Genomic DNA, 12,903 nt, shown 5'->3' on the forward strand with positions numbered 1-12,903 from the left:
GTTTTTGCTAAATCGCCTGAAATAAGGTCTGTGGTTAACAAAGCCTCTAAATATTTTCATGTTTTGATCTATGACATAAAACACACCAGTTATAACCCGCTTGTGATTTTTTTTAAACCTTTATTGTGTCTTAAAAACGGCGGTTGCTAACAAATTGCTAAAAGGGACTACTTCCTTTGGCGGGGACTTTAGACGTCATCATGACAAACAGGACATTTGGACAGCATTTCTCATGAAAAAGTGGATAAGTATTCATACACAGCGCAGATCATAATCAGCGAACATGTTTTTAAATAAAGTTGTTTTCTAAATAAAGTTTGAGGAAGCTTGGTGGTGGTGGCGTTGATCCGCGACCATGGTGTGCTGTAGTCCGTTTATAGCCTACTGTTAGCTTTTTATATCTGACCACTTTATTCAGGCTTCAAAATGTATAAATGTTGTGTTAACTTGTAAAGATTATCTTGATAGACAAAACGTGTAAGTGTCATAACCCTTTGTTAAACACAGAGCTTATTTTTTGCGATTTTCCGAAAGTCTATGGGAAAAATGCATAGGCTTTCGATCGAGGGAACCCGTGCGCCGCTAACTTCCGGGTTGGCCTACAAAAACACGTCATCCCTGAGGTACTCTATTAAAAGTATTCAAATGGTTCAACGCGCCAAATGTGAGTAGAATCAGCGCTGAAACGTGTTACTCGCCCGGTAAATGTTTTATGAATGGTGGTGAGAATTTAATATCATAAAATTCGCAACAGCTGTGATGTAATTGCATGTTTGCTGTAACAGTACTGTGCTTTCATTTTCGATTCACTGTAAATGCTACTGCGTTTGTGACGCTTTAATTTGCATTTGGGAACGCAACTTCATCATTAGAATTGTTTATAATTCTGTTGTTGTTTACAAAGAGAGGTTTCAGTGTCACATGATTCTTCAGAAATGCTCATTTGCTGCTCTAGAAACATTCACTATTTATTATTATCAAAGTTAAAAAGCAGTTTTTGCTGCTTAACATTTTTGTAGAAATTATACCATTCAAACAATTATGGTAAGATTTAAAAAAGGAGAAAAATTAATACTTTAATTCATAAAGTGATGAAAAGTGAATAAAGACATTTAAAATGTTTTTATTTAATTATTTAATTACAAAATATTTCTATTTAATAAATGCTTGAATAAATTTCTATTTGATAAATGCAAATAAATGCCGTTCATTGAACTTTCTATTTTTCAAAGAATCCAGAAAAATAAAATGTATTACCATTTCCACAAAAGATACGAAGCAGCACAAATGTTTTTAACAATGATAATAGTCAGAAATGTTTCTTAAACATCAAATCAAATGGGCTATATATGCACGGTTACTTCCTGGTTGTCGTTAAGCCAGCTCGGGCATTTCCGGTGAACTGCTAGCTGTTTATTCTGTAGCCTACTCGCTGTACATCGACACAAAACCATCAATGGTTGACTTTTTAATGTTCTATTCATATTTTAATGCAGTTATCACATTTACCTAATTTGCCAATAAACCAGTTTTATTGATTGTAATAAAGACGAAGCTATTGGGACCGGATAAAAAGTGTCCTGTTTGTAATTAGACACACATTATTTTTTCCAGCACTTCAAATGTTGATGACCACAACCAATTTAATGTGATGACCACAAACATTAGGCTACTTGTTCATCCTTCTGAAATGGTCCCCATTTGTAAAACCGAACATTTCAAAATGTAGTAAACGCTTATTTAAAAATAAAAAAGACAATAATTACCACTATAACCAGTAGGTGGTGACAGAGTAGCATTTGCGCATGGTGCGTTCACACCAGACGCGAATGAAGCGCGAGTGATTTACATGTTAAGTCAATGCAAAGACGCGATAGACATCCTGCAGCGCGAATTGAGCGTTTCGGGCGTTTGACGTGCGTAACGGGCGAATCACGCGAGTTGAAAAATCCGAACTTTGGCGAATATTCGCGCCGCGTTAACCAATCAGGAGCTTGCTCTAGTAGTGACGTGATTACGACGTAGCGAGTGGAGGCAGAAAATCATCGTCGCTGTACGATACATCTTCGTAGTTTTATAGAAACAGGAATAAAAAGGATCTTGCTTGGAAGAAAGTGAGTGAGGAGGTCGGACAATCTAAGTTGTAAAAAACGCTCTTTACTCAATTTTAGCTATAGGCTATAGGAATTGATAGCCGAGGAGGAAAACTGAGGTACGTCTTTATTTATTTTTTATGCCGTCTTACGTTTGAATAACTAAATTTGCTATGCCTGACTATTTATATTCTGATTATAAACTAAGTATTATACTATTGATGCTGTTAAAGCTACCTCTGGACATTAAATATACCGACACACCAACAAGTGACATTTCACTGGAACTTTTCCAGCTGGTTTATATTATTGCGGAAGTTCTAAAGAACGCTCCGTGCATACCCCATTGTAATGATGTCTGAAGGATCATGTGACGCTGAAAACTGGAGTAATGATGCTGAAAATTCTGAATTGGATCACAGGAATAAATTACATTTTATAATATATTAAGATAGAAAACTTTTTTTTTTTTTTATTTATAACAGTATTTTACAATATAGCTGTTTTTTGCTGTATTTTTGATCAAATAAGTGCTGCCCTTGTGAGCAGAAGAGATTTATTTTAAAAATTTCCAAACTTTTGGCAGGTACTTTAATAATAACAATTCTATTAATACTTATATTATATTATATTATATTATAAATCAGTTATTATCATGATTATTAAATGCTGCTTTTTATTTTTACAGAACAGTAGTATGTATTATTACAATATAAGATACAGTATATCTTTTAATGTGATATATATATATATTAAAATAAGAAGTGCCGGGGGCATGACTTGGGGGTGTGGATAGATTTTCCTTGTTTTTTAATCTCTAGCTGATCACATATATGTCTCCTTATTCATCCAGGGAATCAAGAAATAAAGCATTTCCAAGGTCCTAAGGACACTGTTTTATTTAACTGTGTATTTTGGGACAATGCAACAAGCTCCACAGGATGGAAAGGTTGGACGTGATGGGCGGATACTTGGAATGCTACAACCTAATCACATCAACTCAGTAAGAAATGTGGGAATTAGTAATCTCCTCCCTGACAGGAAGGAATATAAACTTTCCCTTGTTCTGAGTTTCTGACCTGACGAGGGAAGGAACAACAGCACTCTCACGAGTAAACCTTCCACCGCATGGACCTTCAAGCAGCCCAACCACTTCTGCAGAGGACTTTGGCTCCAGCAAACAAGGCTTGACCTGCACGACTCTTGCCGTTGCAACCTCCAGCCTGGAAAGGATCCTGCAGATCGACCACCACCTGACCTACAGTTCTCCGGATTACACAAGGACTGGCAGCGAACCCCCCAGAACTCTGGTTCTGCAACTGTTGTAAAGCGATTCAGTCTACTCCCATGGCAAGTGGAAAGATACCAGTGGAAGACGCCGCAGGACTGATCACCCGACCACGTGGAAAGCTAACCAAACCTCGTCCCAAAAGCCTGGCATTAGGTTGTTGCTAAATGAGACTGCTATGTAGAGACTGTTTATCTAGGGTCAGCGTACAGAGATACATACATTAGACATACGTTGTTCCTTCCCTCCTTCCTTTCTGCTTCAAGTCGAACAAGCCTTGCTTCATCCAATTCTTTCAAAACGTGAATTCATTCAGAAAACCGCTGTGTTGCTCAGAGACACACAATCGTTCTGCTATGGCTTTGTTGGTAACAAAAACAGATAATATTGTGTCTAAAATATAACACAATATTACTTTGTATAAAATCAGTATCGCATTTGCATTTGTGCTATTCGGGACAAAAACAGCACTTGTTTGGTTAGATTGGTCAGATGATGAACTTCCTTCAATTTATATAATTCTAATTCAGTCAACAATTGTCCATGATTGTTCTTTATTGTCAAGGTGAAATTCCTTGGCTTGTGCCCCATAATATAAGAAGGAATCATCTGACACTCTCACACTCCCCTTAGGTGACATGACCAAAAAACTAAATATTAATATTTAAGACCACAAATTACTAAACATGTCTATTGGGGAGCATAAAATAAGGTGTTGGCAGATATTAAGCAGACAGCTTAATACTCTACTCATATAATGAGAGTTAGTTGGCATGTAATTTCAAAGTTAATTACAGTCAACATAATTTCTAAAGTGGACCATCAAAATAAAGTGTTACAGAAAATTAAAACACAAATCTAACAGTTTCTTTGCATACTTGTCCAAAGTGTGGAGGGGGTAGCTTTCAGAGAGAATCCCGTCGCTTGCACTGGAGTTGGAGCTGATGTGCACCACAACACCATCTGGGTTCTGATTTTTCAATGGAGGTATATTTAAAAAAAAAAAAAAAAAAAAAAAAAAAAAAAAAAAATGTATATATATATATATATATATATATATATATATATATATATTATCAATATTAAAATAAATTCATGCAATGAAATGATATTAAATTAAGCTCATTTTAATCATAATGACAGTTACCTGAATCTCAAGAGATATGTTTCTGTTGAAAGCTTGGAATTCATGACTGGATACAAAAGCCCTGTAATGAACTGAGAAATTCAGAGATAGAAAGTGAGAAGTGATAGTGATACAGACTTGTAATTTAACAAACTTTGTTCTCAATAGGGCTGGTTACTGACACAAATTTCACAATTCAATTAGATTTTGATTCAGGAGCTTTCGATTCGATTCGATTTGATATTGATTAACTGGGGCCTTGTCACATTGGTTTGGGTTTTGTTTGTTTCCATGTCTTTTTATTTTTTAAATATGCCTTAGCCATGTGCTTCCCTTGCCCTCATGTTATCCTGCCATGTGCTCCCCTTGTGAATGTGTCATGTTCTGATTGGTTGTTTTGATCATGTGTCACGTTTTCATTGGTTCATTGCTTTCAGGTGTTTCTTATTAAGTCTGTGTATATTATAGCAAATTATCTTCTGTACAGTAGTGTACAGTTTGTGTCAACGCATGTTGAAACATGTAGAAAGTTATTTGTGTGTATTGCTGACTATTGCCTTTCATTCACTTTCATTCACATTCACACAAGTTTGTGGTCACAGTTTCATTGGATCGCAGATCCTTTATGTCGGACACGACTGACCAATATTGATTAGCCCATATCTTGGATAAGATTCGCAACAACACCACACATATTTATGCACAAACGCAGATTTGTTCTACATGTCCAATGTATAGAAACAATAAACTCATTGATTTCACTTAACTTAAAATATAACCTGCGTGTATAAAACTGCTATTTTGAGACACCATGAAATATGAACTAAAATGTGCTTTTGATATACTATCTCTATATTTAAAAAATGTATTTAGTTACCACTTATAGTTCACTTGATGTGGTAACTAAATATTTTTTTAAATACAGAAATAGTATATTAAAAGCACATTTTAGTCCATATGTCTCAAAATAGCACAGTTGAGTACACTTAGAAGTTCTTAAGATTATCTTAAGAAGTACTAAAGAAGAATTTTTAGTATATTAAGCACAAAATTAGTGCGCAAAAATAAAGCACTTTAAGTACATTATTGAAATGTACTCCTTTTTCACCTGGGGTACTTGTCTTGGTGTCGAATGTCACATCACTGCCAGTAACTGCTGTTTTTTATATATAATATACAATTATGTTTCTACTCATTTTATTCATTAATTTATTTTAAATATAAGTATTTAAATGGTGGCTGTCAAAAAAAAAGTGACATTTATTCAAAACCCTTTACATATTAAAGAACAGGTTAAGTAAAAACACAATGAATATTCAATATTGCAAACATTCAGCAAAATGCTCCTCTCTTGAGTTCATATTGAGTTTATGCTCATGGCGTTTCTGAGGTAAATCTAACATCACGTGACATATTGTTTTACAAGCTGTTTTACTGATGTCTTTCCGTGGTTGAAATACTGATTGAGAAATTACATGAGACAAGATACAGATTTCAGGTAAGTTTTACTGTGTCTTTCAAAATACCTTTTAATGTTCATTCATGTTTATTTCTGTTACATGTGCACTCTGTTTTGGACTTGTGTTGTGCCATTTCCCGCCACTAGTTTGTTCCCTGAGTTACTGATCACCTCATTATCACCACCAGCTGTGTTCCATCACCCACCTTGTTATCCTGTGTATATTAGCCCTGTGTGTTCAGTCCAGTGTGGTCCGGTATTGTTTGTGTCTAGTGTGGTTTTCTCTCCTGTGAACCTGCCTGTGGATTTATTAAAAGACTGTTTTCCTTGATCTCCTTCGCTGTGCGCATACTTACAACCAGCTAATGTAACAGAATACCGGACCCAAAACAGTTATACATATTGCGGTGTGTTTTGTTGTTTTCCGTGTCAGTGTTTTTCGTGTTTCACTGTTCGTTTTCGTCACCATGTACACACCCGCTTTTCTGTTAATCTGCCTTGAGCAGAAGGACCGCTCCCTCGAGGCATATTTGCACGATTTTTTTGTTTTTAGTACCAGCTACACATTTCCCGGACAGCAGCCTTTGCAACTTCCTGTATGCCGGCCTTAACACCGCCACCAAAGTGCAGCTGTCTGGGGAAGGGCCTCGAGGGAGTTTCCCGGATTACGTGGAGTGGGTGCTTGCGTCATGTGGATCTTCGATGACCGTGGATTTCTGCGACAACGACGCCAGTCCCACTCCCACTCCCACTCCAGTGCCCAGCCATCAACACCCTGACTGCGAGGATCGGCAGCATGAGCCCACCGCAGACTGTGAGAAGGACTTCGCCGCGATGTTCGAGCCAGCACCAACGGGAGCGACCGAGCAGAACATCACCACGGAGCCTGAGCAACGCGGGACTGACCAGGTGTGCGAGCTGGCTGTACCATCCATCGCCGAGGGAATTCTAGTGGAATACGAGGGTATGGAAGTGAGCCCCACCCAACCCCCTGCCACTGAGAGTGAGTTTTTGGCATGCACTGGTGACTCTTTTTTTGATTTAGGAGAGGTTAACCTTCTACCTGTTTTACAACCATCCCAATCTACCTGGTATATGTCTAGTTCTCTGGCCCCTCCCAGCCTCCCTCTCCCACCAGCTCTCCAAAATCATGTTGAGACTCGCTCATTTTCTGAAGGATTTTGTTGCACTCTCCAAACCTCTCTTCTGTCCCAAGCCACGCCTATCACCCAGTCATTGCTGTCTCCTATCAGCCCTTCAGTTTCTCCATCTCCTCTCAGTGGTGGGGATCCACCTCGAGACTGCTGGGAGCCACCTCCTCCTGGGCGTGAGGAGCCTGGGGTTCCGCCTCCAGCCTCAGAGCTCTCGCTGGGTTCCCTCGGCACGTCGGCTCCGCCTGTTCAGACATCGCCGCGCCTCTGCTGCGGACTTACGGGCCATTCGCTGCTCTCTGGCCCTCCACCCCTTCTGCTACGGCTAGCTCCGCCCTCCCTCAGGCTCCACCTCCGCCCTCGGTCGCTCCAGCTCCACCTCTACCCTCTGGATCCTTGCTTCCACCTCGGGGGGTCGTCGCTACGGCTCAGTCGCGGTCGCCCAGGCCATCGGGGTCTTTGGCGCTCTGGCTGCACGGTGGGCTCCAACTCTTATGTCATCGTCGCTTCTGGTCGTCCCCATGGTGGCGTCTATTACTACATCACCATGGCTCCTCCCGCCTGCGACGCCGCCATGGGGCGCAGTCTTGGCTGTGGCCTGGATGGGTATACTTCTTCCTCTGTTCAAGGCACCTCCCTGGTCTTTACCACCATCTGCACCTCCCTGGACTTCTCCATCACCTGCACCACCCTGGAATCTTGCTCTTCGCCTCCTCCCGGTTAGCCGTCCGCCTCCTGAGCCGCCTCCTACACCATCTTCAGCATCCCATCTTCATCTTCCCCTCTCCACGGCGCGAGGACGCACCTTTCCGGGAGGGGGCGATATGTTACATGTGCACTCTGTTTTGGACTTGTGTTGTGCCATTTCCCGCCACTAGTTTGTTCCCTGAGTTACTGATCACCTCATTATCACCACCAGCTGTGTTCCATCACCCACCTTGTTATCCTGTGTATATTAGCCCTGTGTTTTCAGTCCAGTGTGGTCCGGTATTGTTTGTGTCTAGTGTGGTTGTCTCTCCTGTGAACCTGCCTGTGGATTTATTAAAAGACTGTTTTCCTTGATCTCCTTCGCTGTGCGCATACTTAGAACCAGCTAATGTAACAATTTCATGCTGTAACTAGTAGTAAAGCGGAAGATGATCAATTCACATGTGCTCTGTGCTGCCACTTCGCTTGATCTGTGGTGATAAAGGTATCTGTCGTGCCACATTAAAGAGCGCCAAAATAGTATTTGTTTGAATTTTGTAATAAAATTGACTGATCTTTAAAGCTGAGACTTGGTTTCATATCAAAAGTAACAAAGCACAAAGCTTACTGTGATTTATTGGATGGCAGGCACAATACAATGCTTTGTTCATTCATCAGCTGAAAACAGCATAGGCTGAAATGATCTATTCTTGGGATTTAAGAATTGATATCAGATCTTTAAAATGGTAATTGATTAAATCGAGAAATCTATATTTTTAACCCAGCCCTAGTGCTTAGTCATGCAGTGTGAGTTCTGACCTGTGTCTCCAGGGTTGTAAACCGGTTTATCAGTTTGAATGAAGATGTATCCAGACCGGAACGACACCATGATAATTTTCTCAGCTTTGTGGAAACTCCCAAATTCCACAACCAATCTCAAAAATGTTTTCAATTTTTTTTTTAACAGGTTTGGTTTGATCTTATTTAAAAAAAAAAAAAACATTTACTACTGATTAGTTAACATTTACATTTTGCTTAATTACAAAATGGCAGATTTATAGTTTCTATAAACACAGACAATAAATACACTTCATCTTCTGAGCAAACCTCAATGGTTTTGAGATCACTATAGCGGTTGTCTGAATTGAGGATGGCAGAGTCCCGCATCAGGACGGATTCCTTATCGAATGCATAGACAATGACTTTGACTGTGATTGGCTGGGACAGGCTGTGTGCCTCTAGTAAGATATTCAGTTTGGTTCCAAGCCTCAGCCTTGCTGGAGCTACCATGATAAACCTGACAGAGAATACATGCAGTCTCATTACAAAGTCCTTATCAGCTTTGCATAAAATAAAAATATATGCATACTGGATCACCTTCTGTCTGCTTTATGTTTGTGTATGTTTACACTGATGAGATTGGAAAGTTGTGTACTTACTTTGGTGCCGAGTCAAGAGCTTGATTGCCACTATAAACACAAACAAACTACTTTACATTGATTTACAAAAATAAAAATTGTCATTTATTTACCTTTTTTTTTTTATCATTAATCATGTCGTTCCAAACCCAAAAGACTCTCATTCAATGCCAAAAATACATTTTTAATGACACATCACAGGTTTATGCCCCTCATTGAGTCTGTTCACCCAAAACTTTGACGTTCATAAAAAAATTGTAAAAGTAATACATATTATTTGAGCAGTTTAATCCAAGTCTTCTGAAGAGCAATGATAATTTCATATGATGAACAGATTTGATTTACACTGTAAAAGTAGATTTGGTTTACAAATAAAACACAGATTATTGAAGTATGTTTTACAAAAAAAAAAAATAAAAAAAAATAATATATATATATATATATATATATATATTATTTTAGCCTTTCCAATTAAATGTTTCATGATTAATTTAATGTGTTACATGCTTATTTGTAAACAAGTTTTTACCTTTTAATTTTTATGTATTTTTTAATTTAATCATGGGCTTGGGTAACTACCCAAGATTGTCCTCATCTGCCTAGCTGCTATGATTCATAAGTGAAAAAAAAAAAAAAAAAAATCACACATGAACCTACATGTTAAACAGTATATTTAAAATTCAACTTACCGGCTTTGGGAAAAAACCTCATAATTGAATACCAAAGGTATCCATAAAAGCAGTGGAATAAGGAGCTTCATCCTGCTGGATTGGCTACTCACAAAATGAGAACATGGCAACAGTGGGAAAGCTGAAATAAAAAACATCACTCCTCCCACTAAAGCAAAAATACCCTTTGGAAAAAAGCTCAAAACACTCTTGGCCTCTGATTGGTGAGGAGGAGACCACATAGAAAGCAGAAGTGCTGTCATGATTCGAGTAGTTGATTTGAAAAAAATCTTTGATTGCATCAGAAGGACTTTGTTTTCAGTTTGCTCCGTCTTACCTTGGTTAGTTTGTTGTCATGGATGTTAATTTGATTCGTAATTCTGTTCAGCTGTGTGTGATTAAATTACCTTGTTTGTTTCGTATTTAATTCTGCATGCCTTCACATGCTATTGGAAATTTGATAATTCCCACTTCTGAAGTCATGATTATGAGCTCATTGCATTCAAGTTTCGAAATAGGAGGGCATTCATGTGCAATTTTTACCTAGGAAACTCGTATTTACAATAATTCCAATAGCACGTGAAGGCAGCATGAGTTCCTGTGTTTCTGTTCTTAGTTTTCCGGTCTTGTGTGAATATGATGTTTATTTGACTATCATCCTGTGCTTATCTACAACCACCAGTTGTGACAATGACATATTAAAACCATTTGAAATCATAATATGTAATAGTACTGTTGTGAGGGCAATCCAACCAATTATAACACTGCATTTTGTCCGACAAAAACACAGGAGAGTTAATAGATGTCTGTGTAATGTCGGTGTATTCAAACTTAAAATACGGTATGTATTGATGGCTTTCTGCAGTTGAAACAACATACCTTCTGATGTTCATTCATGCTTTTTTCGTGCTATAACTAGAAGAGACGGTCAGTTCACATGCTGCTTAAAATGAGGTGCTACATACTATATTGTTTCATATCCAAAGTAACTGCTCTGTCTTATCTGTTGTCGTCTTGTCAGTGTCCTCTTTGATCTACGATGGATTTTTCACTGTTTGATGTGAGATCCCCATGGCTTGTCAGACATAGCAACAGTAACCACGTGTTTCTCAGAGCTGCTCCATTAACAGTAAATGCTGCTCCACACAAACTCAGACTCTGCATGACATATAAAGCACACATGTAAGCGATAAGATATTAGAGGCTTTGCTGTATTGTGAATAAGTCAAGGCTGAAGGGCATTGTTAGGCAAATTGCAAAGCCAAGCATCCCCTTCAGCCATGACTTATTCACAATGCAGCACTACCCTCAAGTACCTTATTGCTTCTATAAAATGGTTACCACACAATACAAATGAAGAGTTCATTTGCAAAAACAGATAACTCTGTTTTTTATCAATTCTCACAAATCATGTTTTTTTTTACTGTGCATTCCAATTAATATCAATCAAACTGCATTTGGGTTGTTTTGATTAAGTAATAATAACTCCAAAAAATACAGGTAACTTACAAAATTAAAGTTCATTGAAAGTATTTTTATTTTTTTTAATTTTTTTTAGCAAAAGCAGATAACTCCACATTTCATGTTTCAAAGTTAAACAAAACCAAGTAATTGCTTTGTAATTGCATTTAAAACACACTCAAACACACGTGTGCACACAAACATACACTGACGCGTGGTCACAGACACAGACTAAAACGCAAAAGGACTAACAAAGTTTCAGCATGTAAGATGTATATGGTGTACAAGGACTTGCAGGAGTCGAAATTAGAAATCCTCGAACACTTGTAGTCAGCTTTGACGAAACTCTCCTTAGCTAGCGCTTCTTTTTGAAGTGACTAGCAGCCTTGTCACCTGACCTGAATACTGCGCTCTTATTCGCTAAAACGGACTTGTCAGTTTCTGTACACAAACAACAAGGGCGCTTGTCGGCTTCTGCTGTTAAACATGAACCTGTGATGCCTTGACAGTGGACAATACTGGCTTTTTTGACAAAATGGATTTAGGGCTCAGAACGTGCTATATGTGGAGAACAATGCACAGCAGTCAGTTCATTTTTTTGTTTAAGTGGCATTTATGGGTTTTTGCAAATGAACTCTTCAAACATTAAAGCAAAAATATGTATCAATGCAACTTTAATGAAGTAAAATCACTAAAAGCCTTCCTTCTGCTGGAATAGTCCCTGACCGTGAACAGTAACAGAATGTTTCTATGCGTCATCTCATAGAGCTCAAATAAAAACAGACTAGGAACTGTTCTTATACACTGTGTCAATATTTTTATGTAATAACATTTCCTGTACATCTACTGAGATGTAGCAGTGACTAACAGTGATTTTGCCAAGTTAGACATGTTCCTGGATCAACATATTTTGTAGATCCTGGAACATTTCTGTGTGAAAATATTCCTACCCCTAAACTTAACCCAACTCATAAATTATCCCTAAAATCAGAGGGAAATTATAAGTGAAAAATGATGTAGAAGCACCTAACCTTGTTTGTAAGCCTAAACTTGACATAAACTGTAAACATCCCTCAAATCTGATTGGTTGATTGGAATGTTGTTCCAGGGTCAACAAAGATGTTGATCCAGGAACATTCTGTTCTTGGTGAAATCACGTTCACTGTGACTAAACAACATATAATAACAGCATTCACTGGACGACAGACTTGCTCTCATTGGCTATAAAGTGTTAAAATACCCTTGCACCGCTAGGCTGTAATAACAGCAACATTCATCAACCCAGCTTGAAGATTTTAAAGCAACTTGAATTTTTAGCAGGTAGATGTGAGAACATTTGTATCAAAGTTTGATATAACAACCATCCCTGTTCTCCTCTGAAAGGTTATTGTGGTGCACTAAGAGTCTAGATAAATACCCATGATGCACTGATGTCTACTTTTACATGCTAGAGCATACAGTTTTCGGTAACACTTTAGACCATGCTTATAGTGAATTATAGCTCCACATTAATAAGTATTACTATTTTATAAACATATAAAGACTCATTAAG

General features: G+C 38.2%; 2 protein-coding genes across 11 annotated transcripts in view; one reads left to right on the plus strand and one right to left on the minus strand.

Moving 5' to 3' along the window:
* LOC127508108 (complement C3) overlaps window positions 1-10,142 on the minus strand; it is a 55,336-nt gene extending 45,194 nt beyond the window's left edge. For 2 of the 5 annotated variants that reach the window (XM_051885753.1, XM_051885752.1), the window contains exons 1-6: window positions 9,912-10,140; window positions 9,244-9,273; window positions 8,912-9,101; window positions 8,624-8,783; window positions 4,529-4,599; window positions 4,260-4,351 (exon numbers count right to left, since the gene is read on the minus strand). In XM_051885753.1, coding sequence (XP_051741713.1) covers window positions 4,260-4,351; window positions 4,529-4,599; window positions 8,624-8,783; window positions 8,912-9,101; window positions 9,244-9,273; window positions 9,912-10,132 — 764 coding nt within the window. In that variant the 5' untranslated portion in view covers window positions 10,133-10,140. Of the gene's footprint in view, window positions 1-4,259; window positions 4,352-4,528; window positions 4,600-8,623; window positions 8,784-8,911; window positions 9,102-9,243; window positions 9,274-9,911 lie in introns of all 5 variants that reach the window. The other 3 variants (XM_051885756.1, XM_051885755.1, XM_051885754.1) reach the window with 2 other exon arrangements.
* LOC127508098 (uncharacterized) overlaps window positions 1-12,903 on the plus strand; it is a 320,544-nt gene that overhangs the window by 138,516 nt on the left and 169,125 nt on the right. The gene's annotated exons all lie outside the window — the stretch shown is intronic.

This window comes from Ctenopharyngodon idella, chromosome 3 (assembly GCF_019924925.1).
Source record: "Ctenopharyngodon idella isolate HZGC_01 chromosome 3, HZGC01, whole genome shotgun sequence".
In the NCBI taxonomy this organism is placed as follows: domain Eukaryota; kingdom Metazoa; phylum Chordata; class Actinopteri; order Cypriniformes; family Xenocyprididae; genus Ctenopharyngodon; species Ctenopharyngodon idella.